The sequence below is a fragment of the Epinephelus moara genome, chromosome 2 (assembly GCF_006386435.1).
Source record: "Epinephelus moara isolate mb chromosome 2, YSFRI_EMoa_1.0, whole genome shotgun sequence".
Taxonomy (NCBI): Eukaryota; Metazoa; Chordata; class Actinopteri; order Perciformes; family Serranidae; genus Epinephelus; species Epinephelus moara.
Genome location: NC_065507.1, coordinates 12301780 through 12327891, shown reverse-complemented (window position 1 = coordinate 12327891; position 26112 = coordinate 12301780). Strand labels below are relative to the sequence as shown.

Here is a 26112-nt window from a genome sequence, read left to right as displayed (position 1 = left end):
GGATAACAAGACATAGGTGAGGCTAATCAGGGCGGGACAGACAATCAGACACAGGTGAAGTCATCAAAGGGAGGGAAAACACACAGGGGCAGGAAGTGAAGTATCTAAACGAGATGAGATGTGAGTTTCAAAGTAAAACAGGAAAGAACATGAATAAATGAGAAAACATAACCTCAGAAACCTGAGCTGTGACAAAAATTAAATAAGAACATATTATCTCTCCAAGTGGTAGAGTAAATCATTCTCATTTTCTTTGCCAGTGTTTTAAGATCTACAAAACAGGCTAACACCAGTTTTCACAGGCACTGTTTGTTTCACTTATTTCTTTATACATCTTAAGTTGGCTGAAAGCACTTAGAGTTTCTCAGACTAGAAGGTCAAGTGTGTAGACTTTAGGGGGATAGGCCTATGTTCACAAAAGTGGAGTATAACATAATAAGCATGTTTTATTTAGTGTATATTCACTTAAATAAATACCTATTCACCTAAATACAAATTGCTGTGTTTTCGTGACCTTAGAATGAGCCTTTATATCTACATAGAGAGTGGTTCCTTTTCATCGGAGTCCGCCATGTTGTGCACCATGTTTCTACAGTAGCCCAGACTGGACACACCAAACACTGGCTCGAGGTAAAGCTGTACATCTTTTTCACATTTGTGCATCAGCCACCTCAGTAAGCAGCCCTTATGTGACGTGTCAGAAAAACACAGATTTTTTTTTAAACATGAAACTGCTTTATTCAGTGTTTTTAGCGGTATAGATAATTCGGTCTTGCTGTTTTGGAGAGGAAGAGAGAATAATTTGTCCCCAGGTAAAAACCTCCTGAAAGTTTGTATCTTACGTTATCGGAGAAAATAGGTGAGCACACATTAGCGGGAGCTGGAGGAGCAACCCGTCTCCGACATGCCAAACAGTATGGAAGAAACACTGATTTCTAATGTGAAACTTCTTTATTCAGTGATTTTAATCGACGGTTTTAATCACCTGGTCCTTTTGTTTTGGAGACGATAAGCCAATGTGGATAATTTAGCTCCTGGTAAAAACTTGTGAACAATGCACAATGAAGGAATTGTTATTGGGATAAGTTTCAGCTGGTTGCAATCTGGATTCCTCACCACTAGATGTCACTAAATCCCCCTTAATCTTACCCACTGTTCCTTTAAAGAACTGAATAAGGTTTAACAACAACTGAACTATTGACAAATATCAGCTTTTTGGGACTAAAAGAGATTCACTGTTATTGTTTGACTAATGTCAGCTCCGTATCTTTTGCATAAACTAGCAGGTGGTGCTTGTATGTTTTCCCTTTACTCTTCCTTGAGAAGAGCAGAGGTTATGATAGCAAGACACAATGTTCAATGAGGACCACGGATAAAAGTCCATTCAAGCTAAAGCTAAAAACAAGGACAACAGGGCTGGACAAAGACATATTTATGTAATGTCAGAATGTTGGCTAAATGTTAGAAATCCTAAAGATGAATAACTAACAAATTTGGAAGGTGAGGTTTTTTTATTTATTTATATATATATATATATATATACACATATATTTAGTTATCTATTATTATTATTATTATTATTATTATTATTAATAGTAGTAGTAGTAGTAGTAGTAGTAGTAATATTTATTTGTTATTTTATTATTTTTATATTTTATTTTATTTATTAATTTCATTTTTTTATGAACTGAGCCTTTACTGAAGCTGAACAGTGTCCAATAATATAGTGGCATAGAGGAGCAGTGTCATTGTTTTCCTGTGGAGGGCAGCAATGAGCTGAAGCGCCTGAAAACAACGAAGAAGAAGAGAGCCGGTGTATTTCCGGGTTTATGCTGACGCGTCCCTCTTCTTCTCTTTCTCCGACGTGTCAGTCCTCTTGTGTCCAGAGCCGAGCAGCAGACAGACCGGTCAACTCGCCGACATGGCTCCTAAAGGCAGCAACAAGCAGCAGTCAGAGGAAGACCTTCTCCTTCAGGACTTCAGCAGAAACCTTTCAGCCAAGTCCACTGCTCTGTTTTACGGAAACGCACTCATCGTTTCTGCCATCCCCATCTGTGAGTAACGTGCAGACAGACTGGAGCAGCTAGCTTCTGCTAGCTAGCTAGGTAGCTAGCTAGCTAGGTAGCTAGCTAACACCAATTCATTGGAGAAGTAACGTTAATTTAGGAAAAGCTGATTAAAAGTCGTGCTTGTAGGGAGTAACCTGAATGAACTTCAACACCACGTACAAGTTTACAGACAGGAGGCTATAGTAAAATAATGTTTTTAATAAGAATGAGTGTGACATGCTAAAAGTTGGCATTGCTAACTCTGATGTGAAGTGTGTAGAAGTTTCTCTAGGTGCAAAAGCAGGTTAGGATAATAGTATTAAACTATATAGACAGGTAGCAGTCTTTGTAAGTATTGTATGTTTTGAAAAGCAAAAGGAAAAAAGCCTTCACCTTACTCTGCATATAGTTACTGGAAAACACCTTCATTATAATATGTATTATACCAGCATAATGCACATTTACTGACTTGATCATTGACTCTGTCTTTCCAGGGCTGTTTTGGAGGATTTGGCACATGGACCTTGTCCAGTCTGCAGTCTTGTACGCTGTGATGACCCTGGTCAGCACCTACCTGGTGGCCTTTGCGTACAAGAACGTCAAGTTTGTTCTCAAACACAAGTAAGTAGGATGAACACACTACTCTGCATTTGTCCAGTCTAAAGTTACTCTGACATGTACATGTACATTAGTTGGATCAGGGATACAGGGATATTACTCTGACTGCTGGTATGGGTAACTTGTTTTAAGATTATTTCTTTGCTTTATTAGATAGGACAGACTAAGCATGAAAGAGGGAGAGAGGGGATGACGAGCAGCAGATGTTTGTGGGTTGGATTTGAACCTGTGGCCGCTGTGGCAAGGACAGTGCCTTTATACATGGGTCGCCTGCTCTACCCACTCAAATACTGGGCGCCCCAGTAAGGGAATCAAAGTAGTAATCTGGTGTGCAATACAACAGTAGTTTGCATTAATCAGTATTTTTTTTTTCCTTTTGTCAGTCGAGTTCTGTTGACTACGTAAAGGACTGCATCAAAGTACTTTTTTTATGAGCTTGACAGAAATCTTTCACTGACTTAATGTTTGCGACCTTTCTCTCTTTATCCCTCAGAGTTGCCCAGAAACGTGAGGATGCCGTTTCCAAGGAGGTGACCAGGAAGCTGTCCGAGGCAGATAACCGCAAGATGTCCCGCAAGGAGAAAGACGAGAGGTGAAACATGCATTATCTTGTAAAGCCATACCTTAATACAGTGTGTTGTGCACGGTGTTTGCACTTGAGGTTTCGCAATTAGCTGTGACAAATTAAGTGTTTTAGATGTAGTATGACAAAACGTAAATGTGGTGGTGACGTCTTCAGAGAGCAGTCATACAGACATGCATTGATTTCAGTGATCAAAACCCATGAAGACAACTAGTAATCCTCTCATGAAAAAGAAACCCTTTAATAACATATGTCGGAGTTAAGTCTTCTTAAAGGTTGGTTAGAGTTGAAGGGCCTCTCTACATTTTGACTTCCTGTTACAGAATAAAAGTCTCTTGATTCAGTGTAAACGAAGGGTTCTCTGCAGTGCCTTCAAGAACCATACTGAAAGGTTTTTTTATGTTTGTTTAGGATCCTATGGAAGAAGAATGAGGTTGCCGACTACGAAGCCACCACCTTCTCCATCTTCTATAACAACACCCTCTTCCTGGTGCTCGTCATCGTCTCCTCCTTCTTCTTGCTCAAGAACTTCAACCCCACCGTGTATCCTTTTCATCAAACTGTACATGTCATCAGCAGTAACATGTGGGATTGACAGGAAGCCTTACACATACTGTGTCATCAGTCATCAAATGCTCGTCTTTATATATAAGCTGGATGCATTGCAAGAGGTATTTGCCGATTTTCAACCAGGTCTGTGTCACATGCCATTTGCAGAGTGTGTGGATGAAAGTTGTTAAGCCACCCTCGTACTGCCAGCCAAAATCTGCTGGATTGTGAAGACTCATTTCACCTCATCGAGCAGACTTTCGCTCACAACACGAGGGGAGTCCTAATACTCTTCATCTGCACACACTGACCACACCATGGTGACACAGACCTGGTTGAAAATCGGCAAAGTATCCCTTTAACAAGTTGTCATTATCACTCTGTCAGTGCTTGTTTTTGCCTTAACTCCCCATTTTTCCAGCAACTACATTCTGTCCATCAGTGCCTCCTCAGGACTCATCGCTCTGCTGTCTACAGGCTCCAAGTAAAGGAGGAAGAAAAGGGGAATAAAAGCTGGGGGGATGAGGGGTGGGATTGGATTGGGTAGGGAGTGGGTTAAAGATGGGTTTACACTATACAGTTTTTCACTTAAGTTGGGAATGGGGGTTAAGGGACCGAAATACCACATTTCAACTTCATGAAATTCATGATCAAATGTCTGGAGGGTGTTACTCCAGGTCTGTCTCTGTTTTTTGTAACAAATAAACGACCAGGAATATCTGTTCTCCGTGTTGATCGTGTGTGTTTTGCAGAATAAGATTAAGTGAGTTTGAAACCCGTGAGGTTTAACTTAACTAGTAGAGAGAAAAAACGAGACACTGATGTTTCCATTGGCAATGCTTTTATTTATAATCACACTTTCATATCGACTATATACAGAGAAACCACTGTTCAGGAGAGAAATGATACACTGATGGATTGCATGTCACCGTAACCAGACAAAAAAAAGAACCAAACTCAATGTCAAGTCTTTTCCATCCACAAATGTAGACACAGGTCGTAGAAAACAACATCTGTAGAATAGATCAGTCAACACGTTTATGAGAATTGATTGAGGCTGGCTTTATATCAGAGCAGGAAATCTTGGATTAAAGATTATGAGTGACATTGCAGGACTTCTTATGTTATCTGAATATGTTAGTGTTGAGAATTTAGCCACAGCTTAACTGTTAATAGTTTATTCCACTTTGGCCTTCAGACCTGTTTCCCAGAGTGTGAACTTGTTGAAGATGGCTGTTACTTTTCATCCAGGCAATGCTGTCATATTTAGGCCAGTTTCCCTAAATTATCTGTGTATCAATACATTAAATTCCATTCATTGGTCTCCATAGGAAATAATGCATTGCTTGTTTCCTTCTGTTGAACTGGTAAAGACTTCTGAAAACAAACAGGTGCATCATGAGGCAAACGGTTGGAAGAAGGAGAAGCTACTGATTCCTGCTGCATCGGTAAAACCGTATTAAAGACGATCACATTTACCTCTGCGTGACTTAACTTTTGGGGAAACATCTTAAATAGAGGCCAACATGGAATAAGGCCATTACCACACAGTGTAACAAGCTGTAGGGTAGGACTGACCAGCCAAGAATGGCAATTCTAGGAATTGTATACTTAATTTTGAGTCGGATTTCTGAAGGTTACCTCTACACAAACACTTGTGAGGGTTTGACCGCAAAGTTTTCTGTCCTCATCAGGGAACAGGTAAAACACGCTATAGATTAGGGAATCTAATACTAAAAGAAAATGCATACACATTGTTGAATTCTCACTTTGTTTGCAGGACAGCATCCGAACACCATTTAACATCTCGTAATGAAAGACATCCCTGATTATTTTTTCCTGTAGAGGGACTCAAGACAAGGCACTCTATCGGGTGGAGAAGTCTCGACACACACCGGCACGCCGCGGTCCAAAATAGTCACTGACTTAAACTGGCAGGCAGCTCGTTGACTTGCAGTCAAACTACAGGTACATGTTAGTACACATTACACATTTTGCCACCAGGGGTTACAGTCTGTACATCAATTACTATTTTAGTATACATTTATCATCCACGTTTTGATAAGCAGAGTCAGATGGGTGTAGGAAATGTGTCTTTTAGGGGAAAAGAGCAAAGGAAAAATTGGGTTTCTGGATGTTTTATTTTGTTAGTAAATTGCTTGGCTTTTGCATCTCAGTGATGACAAATTGGAGGTCAGGTCACACTTCTCTGTATGTAACACCAAGTCGATGCAGATAGTTATAAGAAGGTCTATTCATCATCCAAGGCCAGACCTCTCAAAATAAACCGTGAGCCAAACACTGTGTATTGATGCGTCGCTCCAATATGTGTGACAGAATTTCTGGCAGGAGTGTACATGTGCTGAACTTTCCTTTGATTAAAATCTGGAGGGTGTTTGTGCTACAACTCAACAAATGTACACTGAGTACAAGACAGTGACTCGACTGGAACCGGGCCAACATTTCTGCTGATCTCTGTGATGGCTTGTTTTCCAGATGAAAAAGAACCAGAACAACAACGCATGAAGGTGAAGTGAACAGTGAGAGCTGAGCCACCTGCTCAGAGATAATGACTCAAGGTCAGTGCTTAAGTTTAAACAGAAGCTCATTACTTACAGAAGCTCCGTCTTTAAATAATGCCATTATTAATACAGTTTTCCTAATCTGACTTCACGATGCAACAAAGAAAATTGACTCTTACTCCTTATAAATATTTATAACACTTATATGAAATGTCCTTCAGGAGCCAGAAATGTTTTCTGTGAGGATGATGGGATGAAGAGTGACTCGAACACTGCGACTAATGCAGTGACTCTGCAGAGGAGCAATAAAATAACTCTATTTACATCTTATTTATATATTAGCCATACAGTACTGTGAAGTCCTCATACGCATGAGAGGCTTCTTCATGGTTTTGCTTATGTTACAAGGTATGCCTTAACATTTTATGTACATCCCCATAATTCTCCAAACAATATCTCAAAATGTCAAAATAAATTTATATCTACTACTCTAGAATAAATAATGTACTATACTGTAATCTTTGCCACATCCCACTTTGCCTCTTTGCCTTCTTGTGCCATTAACAAGCAATTTTTGCTGTAATAATAACCATTACCAGCCAGGAGGTTCGTCATCCTTCATCACGTAGATTTGTTATATGCCTAAGTCCTTTACTGCAAGATTCATCGAGGCAATCGGGAACGAAGGTTCAGTTCACAGGCAGAAAAGGAGTCAAATGTCTCCATAATGAATGCAAACAGAGAGAAAATTAGTCCGCTTTTTGCAAAGCATTATTTCTCTCTTCTATAATCTACTGAAGCAGAGCAGCAGTTCCTGTAAAACACCACACGAGGGCGACATGCTTCACTCTCTCCCCCAACAGAGCCCCATCCCGCTGACACTATTGATCCACAATCCTTTGCTTCACAGGCGGTCACGGACAGGAGACTAGCTTGCAGGACTCGTTTCTGTTGTTTCATTATGTGCTTTGTAGAAAAGTAAAGAGAGGCACACTATAGCAGGAGAAACATGCACCTGTTGGTTAATACACTCAGGATTTGCAGCCTATAATATCTACTGAATACTATTCTGTGCTATACGTAATACAGGGCTGAGTACATTTGGTAGGTAGTCTGAAGCGAATTCAAGCTAATAAGGAATTGGTTCGTTGAGGTCTTGTTTGTAAAGCTTCTTTTTTTTCCAGAGAAGTATATATGATCTTTATCAAACCTCACTTTTCATTGGAAAAGACACTTTATCCGACGACTTGAGCGTGTACCCTTGACACGAGAGGTGAGGGTATTGAGCTCATCTGGTCATTTTGTTCGCTGCACTGCATAGCAATTGAATGAAAGCGCTGACTAACTGACCGGGGGTGTTCATGCAACTAAAGCTTCGTCATGTCTGCTTTCCTAAGGTACGTCTAATTTATAAGTCTGAGGTGCTTGTATTGATGTATTCAGCTAGTGGTACAGCGATTCTCATGAATAAAATATGTGCTCAGTTTGAATTTTGTGCTCAAATTAAATTACCTGTGGGTGGAAGTCTGGACATTAAAGAGGAAAGGCTTGAGACCTGAGGGTCTGAGTCATCGGGAGGATGTAGGTAGGAAAAGTGAATAAGTAACAACCGTTTCGCTCAGCAATCAAGGTGCCCTTGAGCAAGGCACTTTGACTTGTAATACTCCTGCAGTGCTTTTCATGCTGTATTTTTTAAATTCCAACTGTAAGGGTGTCTGTATGTGTATCATTGTTCTTGCCATGTTATAGAAGTGAGGGGAAAAATCAATTCAATGAATTTAATTTCTTGATGAGGCCCCTGATGGAGTTGAACTGAGACATAGTGCTCTATGTGGGCATGGGTAGGACTAAGCTCTGCATAGTTATATTTGAATGGACCAGTGCTGATAGAGTTACCACCTTGGTTGGGGGCACAAAGTTTTGATTCACTTAGATGGACTAAGTTGCGTTTAAGGCTGCAAAAAGCTGAGTTTGTTGAGCGTCTCTTGGCTGAGCTGGATTGGACCTGAGATGAACTTGGTAGAGCTGATCTGAGCAGGACAATGCTGGGCTTAGCAAGGCTGTCTGTTCCAGGCTGAAGTTCGCTGGAGCTGGAGCTGAGTGGGGCCCAAGGAGAGAACCATGGACTTAAACATTGAACGGTGGGCCCATGGTAGCAGTGTGGTTTAGTTGGTAGGTGAGTAGGTAGGCTGACCTTTCGGTAGTCCACCAGCCTGGCCTAAGAGCGGTAGTCCTTCTTACTGTACGGCCTGTTTCCCAGGATGTGGTCGATTTCAGACACGACATGAGACGTCATCTTAGGAAGGACCTGGGCAAAAGAGGCAGAACAAAAAGATGCTTGGTAGGAAGTAAGTGAGAAATATAGCGAGGCAAAAGGAGAAAAATTAATAACTAGAATGGTTGTATGCCTTTGAGAACCAGTTAAGTTGCAGTTATGGTTTACATCCGTGTGTGAGGCCATGGATGCTTCACACACATCTTTCCCCCGGCAGCACAGAAGATCTATACAAACAGCACAGTTTCAAGTTGGGCACCCAAGATACGTGTAACCAATTAAGTATCTGTCCAAATGTTGTCCCTTCTGTTCCTGAGTTATGATGCTGAATAATGTCCAGAAGTGTTTTTGCAGAACATTATGATGTCACAGAAGTTGACCTTTGACGTTTTTTAATATAAAATGTCATCACCTCATCTTTATGTCTTCTTAGACATGTATGTGAAATTTTGTCATAATTAGTGAATTAATTCATGAGTTATGACCAAAAACATGCTTTGTGGGGTCACAGTGGCCTTGACCTTTAATCTTGACCACCAAATTCTAATCATTCTTGAGTCCAAGTGGACATTGGTGCCAAATTTGAGGAAAGTCCCTCAAGGCCTTCTTGAGATATTACATTCATGAGAGTGAAAAGGGCACAAGGTCACAGTGGCCTTGACCATTGACCACTTAATTCTAATCAGTCCATCACTGAGTCCCAGTGGACGTTTGCATCATATTTGAAGAAATGTCCTCAAGGTGTTCTTGAGATATGGTGTTTAAATGACTGAGACAGACAGGTCACAGTCACCTTGACCTTTGACCTGTGACCACCAAACCCAAATCAGCTAATATTTGAGTCCAAGTGGACAGCTGTGCCAAAAATTCCCTCAAGGCATTCTTGAGGTATTACTTTCAAGAGAATGGAACAAATAGACAACCTGGGAACACACAGAGGCATAAAAACCTGCCTGTATACGGAGATTCAGAAATGGAGAAGCTTTCTGATGTAGAAATCAGTCGAGCTAAAGGACAGAGGTATATACAGCAGAGAAACATCAGTAAAAACAGCAGTGTGCGTGTGTTTCTGCATGTTCCCACCTGTATGGCCCCGAGGTTCTCAGTGAGCTGTTCAGGGTTGGATGTTCCCAGAAGAACTGAGCTCACTCCTTCGTTTCTTAAACACCACGCTGGAGAGAGACAGAGAGGTTGATGTTTACACAGAGCCCACTTGATGGCGCACTCCTGCTTAGTATTGTCTTCAAACAGACAACAAACAAAACTGAGCTTGCAGCCTTGTCCTCTATTTGCTCTTCCTGGGTGCTCGTGACAATTTATCACAATGTGCAAACCCAAGGCTTTTGTTTGTTTTAGTCCATTTACCACCAATCTTAAACCTCCCATTACTGCCAGTCATTCTTCCAAAGTACACCACAGACTTTCAAATGTATTTGCTTCTACCTTCCAGGCAGCTCAGATATTTTATCGGCGCACAATAACGCAGCTGAATGCACCAACGCATTTGAAAAGTCTGCGTGTTCGTGTGTCGGTGGGGCGCTGGAGGGAAAATCAAACTGAGACAAACAATGAGCAAACGCAGACATTGTGTAAAGGATGATGTGAATTCAGTCACGTCTTGCATTAAAAAAGGTTCCTGTCTGACAGCCCTGAGCAGTTGTGTTTTCAAAGCCCTGCTTCAGGCTGCTTCCACAGTGTTTTGCTATAAGAAGGTGAAGTCTTACCCACAGCCAGTTGAGGCAGAGTGCAGCCCAGCTTCTCGGCAATATGGTTGAGCTCCTTCAGCTTGGCTTGCTGCTTCCTTCCATCCTCACTTACTATTTTCTCCTTCAACCACTGATACGACTGGCAGGAGAGAGGAGAAGGAAGGAAAACGAAAGGTATGAGAAAGTTAGATTACACAAAGAAACAAAAAGTACAGACAGAGACATAAAATAGGATAAAGCATGTATGAAAGTATTTAATTACAGAAAAGAAAAGGGGTAGAGAAGTAACAGATCAGAGAAAAGTCAGAATCATATGCAGAGTAACTTTACTAACTATTCTAAGCATCAGAGACATCTGTCTAATGTGTTGAATGATCGTGGCGTACAATCAAAAAGGTGCTGGAAGTCCTCCACAGGGATTCTGGCCCATCTGTTTGTGTCTCATATCATTGGGGGTTGGGATCCCCAAAGGGGTCCCTAGGATATATTGATGTATTGGACACAAGATCACTGTTAAAATCTTCTTACCAAGTCATTCGTGCTTGTAACTTCAGTCTTCAAAGTCTTATGTTCTTAAAGCAAATGAAAAAAATCTGCCAGTGTAGTGAGAATATTTCTTCCTTTTCCAATGTAAATTTATTTAGCTAATTTATTTGTTTGAAGCTTTTTTTAAATCAAGCTGGTGCCTGTCTCTTCTTTCTTGGCTCAAGATACAGAGACATATTTCTATAAACAATTTTCACAGTACCTGCAGATTTTCCACTTGTTTTAAGAAAATAAGTTTTGGGGATTTGAATTAGATATTAAAGTATGGCACAAACTTCTGCTTGTTAATTTTCTCGACAATACTTGACGCTCTTCAGGCTTCTAATAATCCTTCAAAGTAAAAAGTCTGAGGGAGAAAACTTCTCATAACTCAGGACCAAACTGAGGCCATAACCTGCAACATAGGGTCATGAGTAGACAAAGGCGGGAACTGCGCATTGGTCCGACAGCCCATTGGTCTGACATCACATTGTTCCGACCATATTAAACCCGTTGTTCAGAAGTCCCGTTGTTCCGAAATCATCATGATGCCCTGTGGTTATGGTCTGGTTAGGTTTAGGCACAAAAACCACTTGGTTAGGGTTAGGAAAAGATCATGGTGTGGGTTAAAATGAAAAAAAAAGTGACAAACACATAAGCTGTGAGCCTGCTTCGCCTCAAGCCTTTCCCAGCTGACCCAGAGCCGGTCGCGGAGCCGCCGGGAGCCGTTCAGCACCGCGGAAAGCTCCCCACACAGCCCCGACCCCAGAGTTAATAACAGGAGGTTATGGTGTTTCACTCTCTTCTCTCTATGACCCTTGTATCTCGACCAGTAGCCTACTTTTGTTGCGTTTGCTGATCCTCTATGGTACACAAATACAGTATAGCCTAGTATAATCACATATCAGAACAACGGGACGTCGGACTAATGGGATGTCGGATCAATGAGAGGTCGGACTAATGATATGGACCCGACAAAGGCTGGGAACCACAAGTGGGTATGTATGCACACTAATTATTCTGAATATGACAATATTCTGAACTTGATATGGTCATGTAAACAGCATATTCCATTTGGGTTTTCCGAATTAGTTATTTTTTCGAAATGAGCATTTCTGGATTAAGACATGTGGGGTATGCTGGTATTTTTTGGGTTTTAATAGCATTATCTGGACATGTATACAGCGCATTCGGAATATGCGTCTCAACTTTTTACCGCAGATTGCAACACATGGCCTCTTGTCTGTATATGGTCGGCTCTGTGCATTGTCACGGATATGTTGTATACAACCCAGTTCACTGAAAGTTTGCAAGGCTAGTGTAGAGATGCATGCCCAAAGGAAAAGCCCACATTTCTGGTCCGAGGAAGAAACACACCTACTTGTAAATATGATTAAAGACTTGAATATCAACAGGTTTTAAAATATGCGCAAATATCATAACGGCAAACTTTCAGGAAGTTGGCTGAAGAGAGTAAAGTCCTAAAATCCTATTTTAATGCAAAGAAATAAAATGACAGATGGCTAATTGGAGTATACATGGCTGCATGTAAATGAGAATATTAGTGGAATATTTATTTCAATTAGCCATGGAACCAGTTAAGTAGTAATATTGTCTTTTTCAGAATAAAGGCAAATACAGGACTATTTTGTGCATGTAAACGTAGCCAGTGTAACCGATTTAGTTCTAGCAGTAATTAAGTGATAAGAAATATATTGAAGCCACAATCTTTTGGTTGCATGTTTAAGAGGATGTGCAAACACATTTTAATGCCTCAAGAACTACACCTGCAGGTTTTCAAACTCAGCAGTGTGTGTCTGCAACATTTCCTTCTGTGCAGTGATACGGTTGGTGGGTGTAGTTTGGTAGAAAGAAAAAAGTTCTACGTGAAATTTCTCACAACAAGGCCTGTGGATTATCCTGAGTCATGATTTCTGGAAAGACATTGCTGTTGAGTTTTTCAAATTATTTTTTTTGGCGCTTTGAGCACCACAAGCTGAGCGCCATCTAGTTCTGTTATATTTGAGAGAAGGCAGACATCTCTACGGCTGATATCTCCAACACTCGGCAACTCACACCAAAAACAATCCAGACTGATAAACAGCTCTACAGGTAAGAGGGAAAATATGTATTTTTGGTTTTGGGATTAACTGTCTCTTTAACAGAAGTTGGCTGTGACAGCCAGCAGCAGGTGCAGGAGGACTGGAGATAAAAACAACAGCCTGGTCTGATGTGATTGTAGATAAAACTATGAGGTCCATGCCAAAGCATGAACTGTGAAATGAGATGGAAAATATCCAGGAGATATCTGACTGTAACTAGGTTACACAAAGCTGTCGAGTTTGGTACGATCTTAGCTAGCACCGATTGAGTCTGTTAAGGATTAAAGCTTTCACTTCAAATCACATGGTCATTCTATTTTGGGAGCAGAGCGTGTGTTATACAGCCAGAAAAACAAAACCACAATCAAGTTAACTTTGCTTACCTTCATGGAGGCCCTGGAAGATTCAGGAATGCCATTTTCATATTTCCCTGTGATGATGCCGCATGCCAGCGGTGACCACGTCATCGCCCCAACTCCTGTCACCATGGAGACCAATATAGGGAGTCAAACAGGAGGAGTTTTATTAAGATGCATTGAAGGAAGAGGCGTGAAAAAATGTGCGAGAACAGTGCCAGGAAAGTGAGAATGTATGAAAAGATGCAAAAAGACAAAGTGATTAAAACACAGAGGGAATGAGCAACAGAGAATGAGGGATTAGTTATCGGTTTAATTAATTCCTTAATTTTACTCATCTGAGACAAACAGTGCAAGAATGTTCTCACCATAGGATGTTTGTGTGAATTTGTCATTTCATCATGAGGCACTGATTGACTAATTCACCATAATAGTACACAACACACACACACACAGAGAACACTTGCCTATCTTGTGGTAAAGTTCAGGAAGTTGCACTTCTACTTTCTCCCTCTGGAAGAGATGATACTCCGCCTGCTCACACACTGGAGGGATCAGATTAAACTGTCTTGCCACCGAATACGCCTCCTAGAGATAAAAAAAAAAGGAGGGCAGAGAAAAGGGGTGAGAATTAATGAATGGTTGTTATGATGTTGCATCTCGCTGCGGCAGCATCCTGTTATGCAGCGTTTAATGTAACGCTGCATTAGCACGTTTCTTTTGTTTTCACTGAGAGTAGAAGAATAAATGGGATGATGGTGGGTAGGAGCAACAGTTAGGAGCCACAGATGGTGATGGGTTAAACCCAGGGAAGAAATGAGAGAGAGGGGGTAATCAGCTTGTGGGAGTGTGGCACAAATTCAAATGCAGGGCTCACAGCAAGTCACCCAATCAATATTCCATATCGTAACTCTCCGAGGCATCATATTCAAATTCCGCTCTGTACATTCTTATCTGTGTCTCCATGTGTCCTTCAAGAAACACATGCCAGAGGAAACACACACAAATGTGTTTGGCTTGTTGCCTCTTTAAACATTCCCCACTTTTTTCACTTTGTAGGTCTCCTGCTGTGGAACACATGTCAGGATGAGAGAGGAGTAAACGAGGGGGGAATCTGTTCAGCGTAACGCAAGCATAATGTCAGTGCCATCACTCAACTTACAAATTACATGTTGCCCTTCTGTTCTGCAACCCCATGACATGCGCCTCGAGCCTGTGTGTGCGGCCATGCGAGGAACTCTGTGTGTGTGTGTGTGTGTGTGTGTGTTCGTGTGTATACTGTACCGCTGCCTTGTCACGTAGACTGAGAAGGCGTGTTTACCCCCCCCTTCATTATGGATGCTATCTAAATTACACGGCTTTCATCTGGGCTTGTGCTCTACAAAGATATCTGCTTCTTTGCGCCATGATCACAGGGAGAGGGTGTCAACACATCTTGCTGTGCTCAGAGGGGGAGGGAGAGGGTGAGAAAGACACCAGAGAAAGGAGAGTATGGGTGTTAGGTCCTTGAATGTCACTTAAGGCATGTGATCATTTTGTGCTGTGGCTTCATACTCCATGTATATATTCATAACTGTGGCGAAAGTTGAAACGGGAGGGAGATTGTTTCTGACAGGAAGGGGAAACAATGATGAAGGAAACAGCTGGGCCTCTGTGGGAACACTTCCCAGAAAAACCTGTTTCCTCAAACTTTCACACAGGCCAATTTTCCGTTGCGTCCTTCCTTTCATTACTCGTTCACGATCATGACCATGCATGAGCAATGAGTCCAAGGAGATGATAATGAGCTGCTAGAAATGGGTCCTAAAGATGTCAAGTTATAGAAAATAACAAGTGTTTCTTCAGCTTCTTGAGAGTGTATTCTTTGGATTCTTCTACCTTCTGTTATTCTAGTTGGATACAAAATCTAATTTGCCAGCAGCATGAAACTGAATCACTAACATTGTATTTCATTATTTACTTCTGATGAGCTGAGCCGAGTTTAAAGCTGCAGTACAGCATCTCAACAGTGTTAATTTAAACTTTAATTGAAGTTAACACTTATTCTGCTCCCTATGTGCTCTCAAGAAACTTTGTTTAGCTAGGGTTCAAGACCTACCTTTATTACTTATTGCCACAGCACACTGTCCTTTTGGCGATTATGTGTGGCACATGAACTCCCTATTGACTGTCCTGCATGGTTGTCAGGCTAGGTGGGATGGGCTTACCTAGTCGTAGAACCTAGTTTGACGGGGGTGTGCCAAAGTAATAAAGAGATAGGATTCGGATCAGGTGTGGGACCGCATTTGATGAGAGATGTTTGTTGGTGCTTCTTCAAGTCAATGATGCTTCCTTGGTAGGATGCATCTTTCCATGTTGGGTCCTACAGAGGCTAGGTAAGACTCCTTCCTAGCCATTGGTGAACACACATTGGAACATGCTAGCGAGGGCCCAAGTGTGCATCATTGAAAAGGCCCCAACTTCGATTCCGGCAAATCGTGCACCAAGAATTCCGGATACTTCATCCCCACTGAGGACATGCATCCTTTAAAATTCTCTGAAGGAAAGATTCAGTCCTCGTTGGAGTCTGAAGGATCCTTGACACTGGAACAGTCCTTTGATGGGATTCATTTACGTAGCCTCCTTGAAATTCAACAATTTAAGGATACTTGCTTGACTTTGAGAAGCACCATCTGAGTGCCAGTTTTGTCTCGACTTATTGTCCCCATGTTTAATGTCTATAAATATACTGTCAATGAAGTACCGAAGCGAAGCAGTGTTGGATCACGGAGATTGAGCTGACCAGGTGACGGCCATCGATCAGTGCCAGGACAGCAAGGCAATAGGTTGGCCCACATCCCTTCCCTTTAGCCTGGCTTTTTACTGCAAAACACACTTCTCCAACCCAGAAATGACACTAAAAGCTGTTTTCTACTTACCATAATCTCCATGGCCGTCCACCGAGATGTCCCCCAGTACATCGCCATGCCTTGGTTGATCACATAGGTCATGGCCCGAACAATCTCTGCAGAGATATACACACGCCAGCATCACATCAGTCAGTCAGATCGACAGTGAACCACTCATTGATTCCACCATGTAGCACTAGTAACAGACAGTAACACCAGTATGTCTTCGAAAAAGCAGTAACATTTATCCTGAAATGCCCCTCTGCCAGTTTACGCTCCACCTTCAGCTCTGCACTCCAAGCAAACAAAACACATCCATCCCTGCTGGATCGACTTTAAACACATTCAAAATTTGTTCAGCTAAACGGTTGAGTCTTTTAGGCTACATCCCCGAGACTCTGAGGAGACACAGCAGAAACCTAAAATATTTCTCAGCATGTTTTCCTCTTTTCTTGAAGCAGCTGTTTAGGATTAATGAAAATTCAATGTATACAGTAAAGCCTTAATTCACTCAGTAGAGTAAATTTTAAAATGTAATAGAGTTAATGAAAGCTTAATGAGTAAGAAGAGACGTAGGAGAGACTTTTATGTTTATCTAAAATTAAAATCAATTTGTCAGTTGTTTATCTAAAAAATGTCACCAGGGGACATTAGTTTTATTCAGCAGGTGGAATTAAAACCACTTCATTGAAAGTAACTACAAGAAATCTTCAAAATAACAAACCACATCACAGGATCACACGTTTTGTATGTAATCCACATATGACAGGCAAAAAACAAAGGTAGCACTGAAAGATAAAGTGATAGAGAAAATGCTATTGCTTCCTTTATTTCTTTTTTTTTTCTACCGAGGATGAGGATAAGAAGATCAGAAGTGACTTGCCCAGAGGCGGGCAACATGAATCGACAACAGCCAAGCCTCATGAGGAGACAACGCCAAAGGCAGAGAGATGGATGAAACCCAGAAAACCAACCAAAAAACAGTAAAAAAAAAAAAAAAAACCTGAAAGGAAAAGTGGAACAGAAACAATGAGAATGCATGCATTAGTGGGTTTGCTGATGTACTCAGGACTCAAAAACAGCAAAGAAACAAGAGTAAGGAAATTAAAAGGCAAAATCTGAGATAAAAGGTGGCCTTAACAAACTGATGAAGGAAAAAAACAACTCCTTAGAGGCCACCCACCTCCTCGAGTCTCTCTTACCTGCTGATGTCTCATCACCCGTCCCTAACAACTCTAGGGACAAACTAACAAGCTCACATACTGGAGCCTCTCTGATCACACTCAAGCCGCTGCATTTTTAATGACGCAATTAGCTCCAACACTGCTGACTGCACGAGCCAACAAAAACTCAGATTAGGACTGTCATTAAGGTTATTCATCATCACCCTGCACTCACTCCAATTATACAGCAATCCTTGAATGTGGCATGACTCTTGTATTTCACTCTGCATAAATGACTCTTGGCAAGACGACAGTATATGAGGGGTAAGAAGGTCGAAGAAAACATCGACAGAGAAGAAAAAAGGTCGGCGACAAAGTCACCAAGGAGGAGGAGAAGTTGCAGAATACATCTACAGGAGCGTATAATCAGGAAGACCTAAAAAGACTTTTCATTCTCCCTTCATTTTGAAATAATAATTAACAATCTGAATCACAGATGCCTTACTAAATACCATCCTGTCGTTGGAAATAACACAGTATTAAGCAAAGTAAACAGTCTCTTTCCTCTCTCTTGTTCGCCTGCCTTCCTCTCCATCCCTCTAACTGCCCGCCTGCCATCCAGCTCCAGCAACACGCTGTGATTGTTCACACTGCACTCACATTTAAATGCTACTTGCCTCAATTTCCGACCAATATAACAAGAGAGAGGAAGAGGGAGTGAAAAACAAGTTTGAGGACGGAAGAGCAATAACAGTTGAAGGAATTAAAAAGGAAATGAATAGCGAGTGCAGATGGTGGGGGAAAGTCAGCTGAGTTTGCAGGACAGCGGAAATCAATAAAGAAGCAGGAGAAAAAGTGTAAAATCAAGGTGTGTGTATGTGTGTGTGTGAATGCACAATATTCTACACTGCTATACTTCATCATGAAAACAAAATTTCCACAATATCACAATTCTGGGCAACACTTTCTATGAAGACCACGTCTATGATGCGTTATTAGGGCATTTAGAATGAATTATAATTTTATAAATTTGAATTATAAGGGTCAAGTGTCTTATGGATGCTCTTAATTAGTTATAAACTAAAGGTTGATTGATGGGGTTCTCAGCGGCTTGCAGTCACATCAAGGCAATCCTCTCGTTCCCCAGGGAGAACTCCAACAGAGTGGTGCCTCTGAGTATCCCCACACCCGCTCAGCACCTTTCACCCTGGGTAACTCCAGAAAAGGCGAGAGTCTAGCCCCTTTCCAGGAGTTTGGTTCAAGAATCGGCGATGCACGTAGAGGTGAGCCCAGCTATATCTAGTTGGTACCACTCCACCTCCTGCACCAGCTACGGCTTCTTTGCAAGGTGGCGTTTCACATCTCAAGAGCCAGTCGTGGCCACCAGAGGTCAGCACACCTGGGTCCCTGCCCCTGCTTCGTGGCACACAATGCACCCGGCCCTGATGGCAGTCCCTACAGGTGGTGGACCTATGGGAGGAGGGGTTTCATGTCATTCATTTGGGCTGAGCCCAACTGGGTCCCATGGACCAAGGCTCAGCCACCAGATGCTTGCTGGTGAGCTCCTCACCAAGGTCTGGCTCCAGAGGGGGGCCCTGGTGTCCCCATACCGGGTGAGGTACTCTTTTCCCGAATGTGCCGTTTCATTGAGGTCTTATTGAACTGCTCTTAGTCTGGGATCACACTTTACTTAACACCAACACTGAAACGTTATAATGAAGCATGCATTATTATAGCTGCATCAATATGTGCTTCATTTAACACATGCAGTGATAACTGATGATACTGCACGAACTATTATTGCAGAGTCCTTCCTACAGTTGATTGTTGAGGTGTGTCTAGGTGAGTATTGGTATCCATAATGCATCATAAGCCCCATCAGTCAACCTCTAGTTTATAATTAGTCAAAAGCATCCATGAGACACTTAGTGCATCAGGAAGCATCATGTGTGTTTATGAGTGCAGTCATTGAGCTTTATAATTGCATTATAATTTACTATGAATGGCTTCATAATGTATTATAGATGTGGTCTTCAAAGAAAGTGTTACCCAGTTTTGTTAGACTTATATAATTACCAGTAGCATATTAGTCTACAATATGGGGAATGTATGATCTAAATTACAAACACTTTATTTGAGTCATCTGGGCTGTGCAGATGCTTCTAGTTTTCCATTTTGATTTAGGTCCAATCAAGTTATCTAGAAAGTCTTGTTCAGTTTAATTACATTTATTATAAAAGCACCGCTGAAGGAGAGCAGGAATCCTGAGCAATGCAAGGGCAAAAGCAAATAGCTAATTAACACATAATGTCTTTATTGATTAGTTGTGAACACTAATTTATCAGCTACTGAGAAAAAAAAACAGTTAATGGGCTTTACTCATGGAACACTATGGTGCAAGATTAATGCATGATAACTGATGTGCAACCAATACACCACTAATATGTACGTCAATAAGAAACTTCTTGATAATGAATTATAGAGGAGTGCCTGCCTCTCTTTAGCTCTACTGAAGGACACAGTTTTGCAGGAGTAAAACTGGACTTAGAAGTCTTGTTCATTATATAACATGAACATAAAACAGCTCCGACATCACCAGTTATTCTCTGTGAAACACACCGTTCAGACACTGAGGGCGTCTTAACTTTGTTGTTTTGCGCTCTCTAATTTCTCTAGCAAGTACACAGTCGTCCTGAAGCCAGTGAACAACATCAACATCCCCTCTCTCCAGTTGACTGTTCTGAAAGGGTTTAAAAAATGCTGCTTAATACATGTTCTCATTTTTATTATGAGATACTAGCAATATGTGTGCACACTAGACATCCACAGTTAATTTAGAATTAGCAAGTCTCAAGTCACAGCTCACTCTAAGCTTGATTAAAAACCTGAAACTTATTCAAAACAGTAAAGGCCAAAACAAGTGCCAGAATAAATAACATCAACATCACAAACTGAGGCATTAAATTCTAGTGAAACACTTGCTTGACATTATTACTGACAATTTATTTGGTTACTTAGGTGTAAAGCTGAACGTTGGTTGGCTGACTCACCCTCCATGGGAGTATTGCTGTCAGGGCGGTTGGCAAAAACTACATCTACATACTCCAACTGCATCCTCTGTAGAGAGCCTTTAAGACCTGAGAGACAGAGAGATGCAAGATGCAGACAGTAGCGAGTGACTGAATTGATTCAATAAAACACTGTGTGGTGGTGAAGAACACTTATTTCAGGTTTGTTCAAGTTGTTTTGTTCATCTTGCACGTCTTACCTTCAATAATGTGTTTCCTGGACAGCCCTCTCTCTGTCTCTGCTCTGATGGGACAAACACACACACCAACAATAAGCTGCACTGTCAGTCTTTTTCAGTCATTAATTTTGTTTTGGATCTTGGGCCAATGCTCTTTGTGTCCGTTTTATCTGCATAGACAAGGCTGTAATAACAGTTAGTTCTTATTTTTGTGCTCTTGTCACCTCCTCCTTGCAAAGTGTCATCCCACTAACAATGTAAATGAGTGAACAGACAGCACGAGTGGGTGCATGGGCAATTTTATTCTCGTGTGTTGTATGTTGTTTGTGGCTGTCAGTGCATTAAATGACTAATATTATCCGAACTTTGTGATACATAATCAACTTTTAAACATCAATCATTTAGCTTACAAGCACATTAAAAGTCATTTTAAATCACATTTAAGGGGGCATGACACGAGAATGTGCGACTCGTGCTGTTTTCTGTAAATGGGTCAGCGCGCTTTCAACTTTTCAGAATCATTATACATCCAGACTCTGGAGGAGACAGGTGGAGGGCTGAATCTTCCTCACAGGGATGAAGGAGTGCTGTGGATTGGAGAGAATACCTTCATCCTTATCACAGGAACCAGTTGGGACAGTCTCTGCCAAGGAGTGTGAGTATGTGTGTGCGTGTGTGTGTGTGTGTGTATGTGTATGTGTTATGAAACAGATTTCTTATCCCCTCTCTCTCTTTCTCCATCCTCTGAAGAGGAACTGGTTCATCCTGGACTGGTTATTGTATGACATGATGTTGCTCAGCTTGTAACAGAGAAAAACTTAAGTGTTGGGGGGGGATCTACCAATAATGTCTGTGAAACAAACCTACAGATGGTACGTGCTGAATGTCACAGGAGATATGAGGACATAACCTTTAAATGTAAATTATCAGGGTATCCATGACAGATACTCCTGGGGGAAAACTTACACCACCACAATTTGCAACTAAGGGCCGAGACACTCACAAAATGGCTGTAGCTCACTAAAAACATTGATATCAGCATGTCAAAGGATTATTTTAGCGCCTTATGTCTACCAGAGAGGAAGAGTTGCATTGACAAACTTAATAGTGTTGGTCTATCTCAGTGTCCCCTCTCCATACCTTGCTTATCTTAGAGTCATAATCCCACTGAACGGCCAGTAGCGGCATACTATTTGATCGAATCACCAGGTAAGATCATCATTTAAGCTAACAAAGATCAAAACCAGGCCTTACACAGCTTAGTTAGCTTCAACCTTCACTGTTTGTCCGGCCAAAATGAGCAAAATGCTTACTGCACGTAGGCATACTGAGTCAGGATCCTACAGTTTTGCTGTATATCCCTGCTGATGCCTCACATCTTACTTACTTAAATGTGCTCTGTCTCTATGATTTGAAACAAATTAGTTTTACATTTTTTGGGGGGTAACTAAAACTTTTTTTTGTAAACTCTTCTCCTCTGGTGGACATAAATCTCATAAGTCTGTGTGTGATGACTGCTTTGTGTGACTGAGTTATCTTTATGTGATGTTGTATGTTTGTAATTTGTTCTCAGGTGTCTTTTGTTGCACAGATCTTGATCTCTGTCAGTGCATTTACATGGACATGAATAACTCATTTATGATCAGGCTTTTGGAGTGTCCTGTTTATGTAAATACCATACACCATTTCAGAATCCTGGAAAAGCCCATACCCCATCTATGAGAAACCCTATTACTGTATGCTAGCTGAAGTACTCAAAAAGAAAACTGGGATACAGTTGCGTTTATACACCTTTTCCTGGCTGTTAAAGGCGGCCTACTACCTGTGCAGGTGCGGCTTCAGCTGAGTACAGTAAGAGAAATATCAACAATGTCAGCAGCGACAGCTTCTCACTTCTGGGTGATGAAAAAATTGAGTTTTGTCTTTCGGTATTGAGAGAGGCTGTGTATCTTTATCACTGCTCCCTGTCCTACCTGGTGGTAGTGACAGTGACAGACTGGCGCCCGTGTGAAGTGAAGACAGTGTTGTAAGAGTAGTGTAGCTGCGTTCAGGAATAACATTATGTGAGTAACTGCATAGTGTGTGTGTGAGTTTGTGGTTGAGGGATGGTGGATGCACAGAGAAGAGATTAGCAGTTAAGTTGTAAAGTGGAAGTAACTGTGCAGTGTTGTTTTCAATATTTCTTGTCGCTCTCATCTCCCATTGTCAGTTTGTTTTTGTCATCGAAGGCGCCTGCACAAATGGACTGCAGTAATTAGTAACCGGGTTACTAGTATTATTATGAATAACCCAATTTCTTTGTACTCCTGTAAACATCATATCCTGAATATGATCATAAATGGGATGAGCCTCATAAACAGGTTATTCGTGTCCATGTGAAGGCACCCAATGAGACTTTCTAATCTATTCACAGTCAAGTGTGGAAATGACAGTTTAGAGAGTTTCTCACTTACTTTCCTCCCCAGTAGAGTTTAGTTGTGATGACCAAGCTGGATCGCCTGAGAAAGAGCAGAGGAACATACAGAGAGTGAGAGGTACATCATGTATTATACTCGCTCTGTGTGATCTCTTATTTAGACATACATGGCTCTACAAGTGTCCTTGCTACTACATGCGGTCCCGTCATGGATGTGTTTATCCCCCACAGTGCTGATCCTGCTCTCTCTGTTCTCACTGTCACTGAGGTACATTCAGTACCTAAGCAGTTCAACATGAGCGAACGGCCCACTTTCCTCAAAGTGTTGGACAAATGTGTGAGAATGTGCCTCCCACATATTGCTCAAGAGATTTTGATGACACCCTGTCACTACACATCTGCTGCTCTGCTAAAATCACTGAACCTCTCCACATATTCTTCAGCATCACAAAAGATGACCTGGCAAACATTATTTCTGTTGTCATCGGATTAAAGGATAAAGTCAACATTTTTCACCAAGTGGCATTTACAGAGTTGCGAAATGATTTTCAAAGTTTCACATAGCAATTTGAGTCACATGTGACAAATCAATTCATGCTGTGTATGTAACAAAATATGAAAATATTCAAATAAAAGCAGCACTAAAAGATGTGTGTTATATTATCCATATAACTTTCCCCTAAAATCTGTAAAAAGTGGACCACCATCCCTCAGTGCCGTCTGACGTCTCCACCCTTAACTCATGACGACACCCAGACACTGAAATGTCAGGTTCATTATGTCTTTACTGCACCAGCATCAAACGCCTACTGGTGTAATGTAGTCAGCACATGACACTGAAGGCGGGGACACACATTAAGACTGTTGAGACAATTATGAACATGATTTGGGCATGATTGGACCAAGCTGGGTCTGCTGCTGTCTGGGTCAGCTCATGTTGACAGTCTGCAGATAAAAACATAATGTGTGTGATATATTACGGGTGTTTTCACAAATAGTCCTTTTCAAACAAACTGAACTCAGCCCTCTTAAAGTGCACCAAAAAGTGGACCAACAGAAAAGGGACTCAATTCTTTTTGTGATCACATTTTCATTTTGGGTGTTTTCACATTTAGTCCTTTTTAAATCAACCGAACTCAGTCCTTTAAAGTGCACCAAAAGGTGGACCAACAGAAAGGGAACTCAATTCTTCTTGCGTTCACATTGTCAGTTCATTTGAAAAAGGACTCAGTTCTCTCTCTGGTCCACCTCAGCTCTGATGGGGCCTCAGTCCTCCTTCTGTTCACTCTATAGCCTGCATATTATATATATTGATGTAGTTTTGTTTTTACCTTGATGTGCGTTATGAACTTAACATTGGAGGAGTTCTCTTGGAGTGTTCACATTTGTGCAAAAAATACTGAGTCACTGCTCTGAGTCCGAAAAGGACCAACTGTGAAAAAACACCCCTAATTTAAAAGTCAACTCGGTTCTCTTTCTGGTTAACTTCAGCTCTGGTGAGGCCTCAGTCCTCTGTCTGCTCAAACTATATATGATATATATTGACATAGTGTTGTGATTACTTTGACGTGGCACTACAGTGCAGTTATTAAGCCCCTTGCTTTCTGATTAACTTAAAACTTTGAGGAAAACCTTAGTGTTTCTGTGCTGTAGACTGTTGCCACTTGATGTATTCTACATTCTACATCTGGAGACGTGCAGTATCTTCCGTGGACCAAACTACTCCTTGCCTGCTTCCTTGCAAGAGTTACAGACCGACATGGTTTCGTCTGTTTTTTCAAGCGTTCCAGTGAAATAGCATGTGATCTAGAGGGCTAAATACACTGGCAAAAAGCAAAGCAAAGCTGGAGCGCTTTGTGTTCACAATGCACAGGTTAAGTGATCCCCACCATGGACTTGAAGTGAGCTTCAGAGGGGTCTGAGTTCTCTTGGAGTGTTCACATATGCCCAAAAATGCCGAGTCACTGCTCTGAGTCCACTTAGAGGGCTGAAAAGGACCAAGTGTGAAAACACCCTAAGACTCTTTTTTTAAGTCTTCAGATCCAGCTGCTGCCAGTCGTTCTCATCAAAACACATACCAGTAAATAAACAAAAGAAGAAGAATGGCAAGCAAATCATTGCAAACTGCTGGTCGCTGTCCATGTTTGTTTTGGTATAGGGTAGTCAGTCATAAGGTTTAACCTTGTTCTTGCCTGTCAAAGACTAAAAAAAATCTGAGCAGGTTGGTAGCAACAATCTGCATGTGTGCTGTGTCCAGTCTTTGTAGGTTTCAGCTCGCTGCCCCAAGCTTAACGAGTGATTACATGGTGAGAAAAGACAAGCAACTCACTGTTCGCACTTTACAGCTGCTTTATACTGACATATCATGGAGAAGCTCTATCAGGTACTTCCTATTACTATGAGTTACTTCCTTTGGTGTGACTGTAAGTCTGTCTCCCCTGTTTCCTACAGAGCTGATGAATAATTAAAGTTAAAAAAAAAAGGCTGAGCATGTTTAAATATCTCCTTAAAGGGAATATTTGAGATTTATGGAATCTTAAAGTGCCTGCAGGCAGACTTTTATACAGTAACTGTTTAATGCTGCTGTACTGTGATGCAATGTGTGCAAGTGTGTGTGCAAAAATACACAAATTACTGAATATAAGAAATGTGGTCTGATTGAAGCGATATAAACAAACCCTGAGGAGGCAGATATCATAGTGCCGATCTCAGCATCACTTACTATTTTTCACTTTATCAAACATGTCTGTCTCTTTCACGCACTCACAACACCAACACATCCGTTTGCACACACCAAAGGGAACAAAAAAAGATCTCTCATTCCCATTCTCTTTGCCTTCATGCCTCACACACACTTATCTCGCTGCCTCTTCTAACGCACACACACACATCGTCCTCCGCCATCTTTCTGTCTCACAACAAAAGTGATGAAAAGCCATCACACACATTTATGTCATCATTACCTCCAGCATTTCTTCTTGATGATGGTTCCTAGAATGACTTCCGCCCTGCAAGGCAATATAAATGAGGCGGCGTTATTAAATTGAGGTTTGAATTCATAAACACCCCCCCCCCCCCCCCACACCCCCCCCCACACCCACACACACCCACCAA

General features: G+C 41.4%; 2 protein-coding genes across 5 annotated transcripts in view; one reads left to right on the top strand and one right to left on the bottom strand.

The window, feature by feature from the left end:
- Nucleotides 1-4522, top strand: part of ssr3 (signal sequence receptor, gamma) — a 168905-nt gene extending 164383 nt beyond the window's left edge. The window contains exons 1-5 of one of the 2 annotated variants that reach the window (XM_050033383.1): nt 1847-2054; nt 2543-2669; nt 3160-3258; nt 3661-3792; nt 4220-4522. In XM_050033383.1, coding sequence (XP_049889340.1) covers nt 1922-2054; nt 2543-2669; nt 3160-3258; nt 3661-3792; nt 4220-4286 — 558 coding nt within the window. In that variant the 5' untranslated portion in view covers nt 1847-1921 and the 3' untranslated portion in view covers nt 4287-4522. Of the gene's footprint in view, nt 1-1846; nt 2055-2542; nt 2670-3159; nt 3259-3660; nt 3793-4219 lie in introns of those variants that run through there. The other variant, XM_050033392.1, reaches the window with a different exon arrangement.
- A 421-nt stretch (nt 4523-4943) lies between these two features.
- kcnab1a (potassium voltage-gated channel subfamily A regulatory beta subunit 1a) overlaps nt 4944-26112 on the bottom strand; it is a 160986-nt gene continuing 139817 nt past the window's right edge. For all 3 annotated transcript variants that reach the window (XM_050033359.1, XM_050033350.1, XM_050033367.1), the window contains exons 5-14: nt 25962-26006; nt 23036-23080; nt 20604-20647; nt 20386-20472; nt 16203-16288; nt 13752-13872; nt 13312-13406; nt 10320-10440; nt 9679-9767; nt 4944-8628 (exon numbers count right to left, since the gene is read on the bottom strand). In XM_050033359.1, coding sequence (XP_049889316.1) covers nt 8539-8628; nt 9679-9767; nt 10320-10440; nt 13312-13406; nt 13752-13872; nt 16203-16288; nt 20386-20472; nt 20604-20647; nt 23036-23080; nt 25962-26006 — 823 coding nt within the window. In that variant the 3' untranslated portion in view covers nt 4944-8538. The remainder of the gene's footprint in view (nt 8629-9678; nt 9768-10319; nt 10441-13311; nt 13407-13751; nt 13873-16202; nt 16289-20385; nt 20473-20603; nt 20648-23035; nt 23081-25961; nt 26007-26112) is intronic.